General features: G+C 32.8%; 1 protein-coding gene across 2 annotated transcripts; it reads right to left on the bottom strand.

Moving 5' to 3' along the window:
• Positions 1-3,832: 3,832 nt before the first annotated feature.
• Positions 3,833-7,641, bottom strand: LOC130935629 (ACT domain-containing protein ACR6-like). 2 transcript variants are annotated; one of them, XM_057865458.1, is made up of 7 exons: positions 7,381-7,641; positions 6,922-6,967; positions 6,595-6,709; positions 6,331-6,398; positions 5,020-5,640; positions 4,514-4,618; positions 3,833-4,434 (listed from the first exon to the last, which is right to left on the bottom strand). In XM_057865458.1, exons 1-7 carry the CDS (start codon positions 7,425-7,427, stop codon positions 4,093-4,095), a joined length of 1,344 nt encoding a protein of 447 aa, XP_057721441.1. In that variant the 5' UTR covers positions 7,428-7,641; the 3' UTR covers positions 3,833-4,092. The 2 variants fall into 2 exon arrangements, with proteins under 2 accessions (XP_057721441.1, XP_057721442.1); XM_057865459.1 differs by lacking the exon at positions 6,331-6,398 and having other exon boundaries at positions 7,381-7,573.
• Between the last annotated feature and the right edge of the window lie 649 nt (positions 7,642-8,290).

Below are 8,290 nucleotides of genomic sequence, written 5' to 3' on the forward strand. Positions count from 1 at the left end.
GTTTTAGAAGACTCTAGAAGGTCATATAGTATTCTAGAAGAGTGTGAATGTATATAGGAGTATGAAGAGTACTATGGAACAATCTAGAAGTATTTAGAGAAATATGGTAGGATAGATATTTGTAATGAAGGTTCTAGATGATCAATCTAAAAACTAAGAAAAGAAACATATAAAATTATTAAAAAAACCATCCAAAATCCAAAACAAAGAAATATCCAAAATATATGAAAAAATATCTAAAACTTAGGAAAAAGAAACATCCAAAATAAGTAAAAGAAATAATCCAAAACCAAATAAAAGAAATTAACATCCGAAACGTAACAAGATCTAGTAAAAAATGAGATATCCAAAAACTTTTTAGAAGTTCTTTAAAGAGAACGTCAATTCAAATTATCATTGAGAAACATCCAAAACATAATGAAAAAATCTAAAGCTATTTAAAAAATTTATCATTAAAATTGAAAATTATTTTAAAAATTAAAAAATTTCAAAATTCATTTTAAAAATTCTAAAATTATTTTAAAAAATTTAAAACCTAACAAAATAATACATCCAAAATTATTAAAAAAGAAACATCCAAAACTATAAAAAAATTCAAAACCTAAAACAAAAAAGTCCAAAAATAAGAAGAAGAAAGATGTCATGGTAGCAACAGACGCATGGAGAAGAAGAAAGTCATTGCCGGCGACCTGCAACTCGAGGCGAGGAGCCAGCACGCAATGAATGCGAAGTGAAGGAGGGCGGATGACATAGCTGCTTTTGATTCGGAGCGCAATGTCGTGGTATGGATGAAGGGAATCCACGGACAATGAACAATGAGATGTGAGGAGGATGAAGTGGAGGTGCGATGGTAGTTGTCTTCTCTGCGCGAACGGCAGCAGCGAAGGTTACAAGGACAATCGACGATAGTGCGCGAAGATGGTGTGGGATGTTGGGGAGAAAGATGCACGTCATTAATTTTTGGAAAAGAGGGATTAGAATTTGTGGTGTTCTTTTTAGTGTGAGAGTGAGAATGGAATCAAAGAAATTGTTGAATAGTAATTATATTTTATTTTTTTTAGAAAATTTGAATTAAAAAGGGATTGGCTCATACTGGCTTATGACATAGTTGGTTCTATAATTTTTGTTTATTTTTTTAATTTTCTGTCCACCAAATGAGGAAATATTATTGGGTTAATAGTCAAATTAGTCTCCAAAAGATAAGGCATTCTTTAAATTCGTCCTTGAAAGATTTTTTCAATCAAATTGGTCATTCAAAAATTACGAATTAATCATATATGTTCTTCAGTTACTCCACTCATAATTTTTGTCAACGATTGATGATGTGAAATGTTAACTGATAGCATATATGACACATAACATGTTCAATTAGACGTTGACTAAATATATTTACGAAAATCTATCAATTTAGTCATAAGGTCATATTAGGAATATGATTTTTGTAATTGAAAAAAAAATGACTAAATTAATAAATTTTCATAAACATATTTAGTCAATACCCTGTTAGACATATTAGATATTATATATGTTATCAATTAACGTTTTACAACATCAACTTTTGAAAAAAATTGTTAATGGAGTTATTGGAGGACAAATATAGTTAATACGCAATTTTTGAAGGACCAATTTGATTAAAAAAATCATTCAAGGATGAATTTAAAAAATGTCTTATCATTGAGGGACTAATTTGACTATTAACCCAACCATTATTTTTTTCTGTGTTTTTTGGCTTAACATTAGGCTACATTGAAAATAATATGTAAACTTTTAGAATTTGTTTACCTAATTAATCTAATCTTACGGTAAGTAAATCTCATCATGTAATTAAGGGCGGCAATATGTACCCTATTCGCGAGTACTCAACCCGATCCGCAGTGGGTAGGGTAAGGTGTGGGTAGAGTTCTCGTGCGAGTCGGGTATAGTATGGGTTGAGCTTTAATCCTATCCGACTAACCCACACTCTATATATGTTTATATTATATACTTATATAAAAATATGTTTTAAGTGAATGTTGAATCAAAGACCTCTCACTAAATGCAAATGATCCTTAGCCACTAAAAAAAAATTATTATTTGATAATTTAATATTTTTTTACATAAAAATAAGTTCTATTTTAAATTATCATCAAATTATATAATAGTGTTGTATATTTTTTGTAACCCGCGGATAGGGTCGGATACTCGCAAGTTAAGAGCGGGTAGAATTAGGATTAGAATATTCTCAACCTGCGAGTAAAATAGGATTGAATTTATATAAAAATCTCAACCCACGAGTAAGGTTAAGGTTAGATCCAAACTCTACGCTATTTTACCCTTGCCAGCCCTACATGTAATAGCCCGTGCTAGCCAGTAAGCCAGCCAGGTACACAAGATAAGCATGTTCCAAGTTTGGAGTCATGTTTATATTAACAATTAATTAATGGTAATGAACTGGTGAAAGTGAAACGGCACACGAAGTTTAAGTTTTAAATCTGTTACAAAAAACGAATTTTTGCGTCAATTCACCAGCCATTATTATTATTAGTTATATGGTTGGTGAATTTCTTTTTCTTCCGAGTCACAAATGAGCCACGTAATGCATCACATCTTTGATATTTTTGACTTTTCGTTAGATTCGACCTACCAACAAATGTGCTTACTGCTTATGCCATTTGTCATCAACACACTTCCAAAATACGTCATCGGGATTAGACAAATCATGGCTACTTGGCTAGTGAATCATATAATTGGGGGAAATATCCTTGCACTTTTTTAAGAAAAAGTGAAATTCTTTTGTGATGACAAAATAAAAATGCTAATTATTATGCCTTTATAATTGGGAACTAAGTATAGAAGTTAACGTTACTCAAACAAAGATGCAAAACGCCATTTTATTGTCGTTCAAAGAACGAAAGATGTTAAGTGACTCGTCTTGCATTGCATTGTACTCGTTACTCGTTGTTATATGCACTTTATTTGTGTATAAAATTTTTGTATATCTTTCACTTTTAATATTAAAACTTAAAAGTGATTACTTTCACTTTCAATATTAAAAGTGATTAGAAAAAAGTAAAAGATATATAAAAAATATATATTTCGTACCATTAAAAATAAGCGTCCACAAAGAATAGTGCCAATATCATTTTTCGATATAAAAACTCTTCAAAGAATAGCTACTTTTTTGGATGTCATACAACTATACAAGAATCTTGGGTTCATTTATTCATACAGAATAAGGAAGCATCTAAATTTGGCAAGTTGGCCAAGATGTTGTCCCTGATTCTTATCTTTCAACAAATACAATGTAGGCATAAAGGTTTGTTCACATGACATAGATTCCATTATTTTATGGATGAAAAGATCGGTGCTAGTAAACTTTCTAGAGCTTCAAGAAATAACAAGGGAACGCCAAATGGTAATGGTTTATATACATTGTCACATTCCTTCCTTTTAAAATTCCATTATTCTCAAATTTTAACAATCAAATCAAATTATCCCTTCCTATCCTATCAACTGGTTATGAAGATAGAATTGCGTCAATGCAGCTACAGCTCTAAAGAAAAAAACCAATGGGGTAATATACAGTTATTATTTATTTATTTAAGTGTATACTATGATGTAAAGTGTATAATACGATGATTATAATGACTGATAGCATACAATTTTAATAATATTTTCTATTATTTAACATTTATTAATTTAAAAAATTAAAGTAAAAAAATATTACCAAAATATAAATAAATACATTAATTTAACAACTTCTTAAGTGTCGCTGAAATTATATAGTCATATAACCAGTATAATTAGAGACACCAATGGGCCATAGATTCCTCCAATCTATTGCAAAGGACACTAACTGATAAATGCTATTTACTCTTTTGTACTTGATAATTCTAACAGGATTATTTACAACATACACAACCCAAGTAACATGTTACTGTACATAACCATTTACACTATATATACAAAGTTGTTTAAGCTTTCTCCTGTACAGTAATTTCCATGCCCCTTAGTTTAGGGGGCGCAAAGGTAGATGTGTTTTTGCATCTATACAACACTACCATATTAAACTGTGAAACATGGTATATGTGCTGGGAGTATACAATAGACTACTCAAGAATAAGATCTGATCAGCTTAAAATTCTGAAGAGATCGAGCTTTGAAAAAATTTCCAAACAGAAATCCGATTGTTGTTGTTCGAGGGGACTTTGGTGAGAGATACGAGTCGTGTTTGACCTGCAGGACTGTGTCGCCGATCTCTCTGCGAATGGAATCGATAATCTTGGGATCAACCGGGTTTCCAGTCACATCTGTGACATAGAAAGTGTCATTTGCCTTTCCATCCTGTGTAGATATTTCTGCTCTTCTAATACATAAACTGTTCTCTCGGAATATTCTTGTGATATCCGATAGAAGTCCGACACGATCTTCTGTGCACAACTCCAGCTCCATACCCTGTATATGAACATTTTAGCACACAACTGAATAATAGTAGTAGTGACAATTACAGCTTTCAAATGTGTTCTTGCTATACCTCAGACGCCCGCCTTTCGATGGCTGCTTCAAGACACTGTACAAGTCTGTCTCGCTCAGCCTCTGAGCTTATGGGGAAACCATCAACATGCCGAATATAAAACTCCTGGATAAAGTGAGGAAAATGTTCCATCAGAGAAAATTTTATGCTTGAAGAAAGGAGAATTAAAGATGCGCGAGTCAAGCCAATGGAATGGCCAAATGAAACTCATGTTCATAATGATTTGACACATTGTTAGACTTTTGAATCATACAGAATCCAAACACAACAACAGCAGCTAACCCTTATCCCACTAGGTGGCGTTAGCACATGGATTAAATGACTCTAGTGTCCTATCATAGATCATCTCCTTGTTTTAACTCTAGTAAATTCAAATAATGTATTCAAACTATTTATTGCCAAGAAATGAAGGTTAGTTTCGACACCAAAACTAATTCAGCATTCCAATCTATAAAAGTGAACTATCATTTCTAAAAGGCAAAGTGGCAAACAGAAAGTTGGCTAACCTGATACGCTTCTGTCCTTGCCGTTTGGACTACACCGTGATAAACTACATACTGCATATCTGTCAACGTGCAAATAATATCAAACAACAATTTTGGTCGATCTTTTGCTCTCATGGTAACCACAGTGTAATCTTTCTCAATGCAATCAACCACGGTCACATTAGGTAATCGACTTCTATCCCTATCCCTATCTCTATATCTTCCCTGTCCTGCTCTTTCAACCCTGTCATAGTCCCGGTCAGCAAACATAATCTGATGTAATCTTCTGCCCCTATTTGTAACTCCAGGAGGTGAAAGTGTTGTTTTTGCTGTCTTTGGATCATCGCTCCCCCTAAGAACATTACAAAGCAAATCCCTTATTCTAGAGAGGCAGACTGGATCTTTGATGGCATGTCCACTTGAATCATCTGTCACGTTAACTACAGCAGCAGCCCTTGTATTATGTGTCCATATCTCAGCATTCACCACATTACAGTGAAGGTCCGCAAGAACAGCACAGACTTCAGACAGTAAACCAGGCCTGTCTGTACCAGTAAGTTCGATTGAGGTGTATTCTTCAGTAGGTACAACCCCAACAGACTCTCTGAATGAGGGTGCAAAACTCGGATTATTTTCAAGTCTCTGCAAAATCAGGGTTAAAAAAACAACAAATCAAATACTTCAATCTTGTTGAATAGTATATCCTAATAGGATCATATATTATTCATAAAAAATTATCATGCCTATATTCAGTGATCAGTTAAGAAACTTTGAAAATTTGGGTGAGAATATCTTGGGGAGCTAAATCAGGCATCCCAAATAATATAATAATGTTTATAATTAAAATGTCAAAATTTCACAAATGTTCAGAACTCTAGATGGCATTAAAGTGTTAACAAAAATCTAATATCTATCCGAAGTGATGGGATCCAGAAAGTTATTATTACAATGTTTGGAGGGATAAGGGAATCAATCTGAATCACAATGAATATAGAAAATGAGCAACAAGTATGGTAAATTAGTTTCATAGCCAGCTCATGCATTCAGCAGGTATGATGATTCAAAACAATCAGGAACCCAGAAAAATGACCCTTCCATAGACACAAAGAATAAGAAACTAGAATGAAATTGTCTTCAAGAAAAATAAAATAAAATAAAAACAATCACACTAGGTGTACACAAAAAATTAGACAACAAATCAGCCACTGTATAAAATTAAGGTTAAAAAACAGATACACATTGAAAACAACACATGTATTTATAAAATATATGTTGGCTATTTTTTGGTGTGCACCTAGCGTTTTTGAATAACAAAACCACATGAACTCCTACCCTCTGAATGTAATCAATAACTTCCTTATCTCTGATCTTGTTTCCATTATGATCAATAACATTAAACACTGAAAAAGGATCAAATTAAAACAAGAATCAGAAGTAAAGTTATAATAACTAACAACAATAATAATAAATAATGATAATAAATTAATAATACTTTCAGCATCCTATCCTTAACAACCCCCCCCCCCCCCCCTTTATTTTTTTTCTCTCTTTTCCCCCCAAGCTTGCAACAATGAAAATAGGAAGTTACCAACTTACCATCCATGAACCACACCCCATCAGAGGAGATATAGGCCTTTGTTATTACAAGGTTCATATCTGAAAGAACTTGGACTACATCCAGAAGAATCCCATGTTTGTTGACACTGTCAACCTACAAAAAAAAAAAAATTCAATAGTAAGAAAGTAGATGGCTGAAAAATTAAACAATTTTTTAGTAAAATGCGATAAATTATTATTCTAAAACATCCAAACATAAAAAATTTGAAATAACAATAATAATAAATAACCGACATAACAGAATCTTTCCTGTTATCAATTCAATTTTGGCGAAACCCTAAAGAGATGGTATAGCACAAGATTTACCTGAATAACAGTGGCATCTTCACAAGCATTGTTGTCAATCACAACCCTGCAGGAGCAATTAGATTCATGATTTGATACATGTTGATAACGATCCTCAGAACAAATCACATAAAAATATTCTGAGACAGTAGCAATAAATCAAAATCGACTATGCTAAAATTATGATTAAGGAAAATTTGAAAGGTCCATGAAAAAACAAAACAAACAAAATTATGATTAATGAAGGGGAAGATCTGGCCGAACAGTGCGAAAATTGAACACAGCGAACTTTGATTTTCTAATACAAGTTTCAAAAAACGAAAATAGATAATTTGGAAATAAAAGGAAAATTGAGGTGATTCCAAAATTGGTAGTAGTGTGTGTATTTTTTATGAAAGAAGCAAAACCCCAGGTATTTGAGTACTAGATGAAGGAAAGTACTAAACTATCCCCATAATAATAAGAAATTGAGGAAGTTACCTTGGTGGGTTCATCCTCCTTATAAGCTTAGCATATTCATCATCCATATTGTGTGTGTATATGTTGGAAGCAGAACAAGCAGCTCTGTAAGCAAGGACCTTGTTATTAGTAATTAATTAAGGAGGAAGGTGCTTTTACATGAACTCCTCCAAGAAGAAAGGAGAATGAGAGAGTGAGAGAGAAAGAGTGGAAGTGCAAAGTGAGCGATTTCCTTTTTTAAACGGAGAGGAATGGGGAGGGTACAGTGTTTTGTTGTGTGAGTCACTGAGCGCGTGAGCGTGTGAAGTGTGCAAGGAAGAATTAGGAGTTTAGGAATTAGGAGGACTAAGGAGATGGAAAAAGAAAAAGAAAAAGAAAAAGAAAAAAAAATAGAATTGCGGGTTTTTTGGATTCTAGGAAGACGTAACTGTTCGGGATTGGCGGTGAGAGCGGTTACGTGGTTCGATAGATTGGCGGCAAATCCGTACAAATGGAAGGCGACCGGGGGTATTATCTAGAATCCAATTTGGAATGCTGACGGGGATGACGTTGTACTGTTGTACTGCCAGGTCAGGGCTTTTTCTTTATTTAAATTAAAAAAGTCATTATTAAAATAAAAATATACAAACTTATTCAATTATTTTTTTAAATAAAACTCAAAACAGCCTTGACAATTATTTCGAAAGATAATGAGGTCTCTAATAAAAAAATTTAACATTTGACAATTATTTTAAAAGGACAACGAGATTCTTGTGCCAAAAAAATTTAATGTTATTTTTTTTGTACAGAGGTTAATCAGTCCCAAAAAAATATCAGAAGTCGAATTGAGTGTTTTTTTTAGAGGGGACTTCGTTGTCTTTTCAAAATAATTGTCAGGAATCAGATAGGATATTCACTCTATTTTTTTGTCTTTTATAATGAAAATATATTT

This window comes from Arachis stenosperma, chromosome 6 (assembly GCF_014773155.1).
Source record: "Arachis stenosperma cultivar V10309 chromosome 6, arast.V10309.gnm1.PFL2, whole genome shotgun sequence".
NCBI classification, from domain to species: domain Eukaryota; kingdom Viridiplantae; phylum Streptophyta; class Magnoliopsida; order Fabales; family Fabaceae; genus Arachis; species Arachis stenosperma.

What these genes read in the sequence shown, in the direction of transcription:
- LOC130935629 (XM_057865458.1), bottom strand. Translation starts at nt 7,427, where the DNA reads ATGGATGATGAATATGCTAAGCTTATAAGGAGGATGAACCCACCAAG. An exon ending in AGGAGGATGAACCCACCAAG is followed by an intron (nt 6,968 to 7,380) that starts GTAACTTCCTCA and finishes TTGCTCCTGCAG; the next exon opens with GGTTGTGATTGACAACAATG. An exon ending in CAAGGACAGAAGCGTATCAG is followed by an intron (nt 4,619 to 5,019) that starts GTTAGCCAACTT and finishes CACTTTATCCAG; the next exon opens with GAGTTTTATATTCGGCATGT.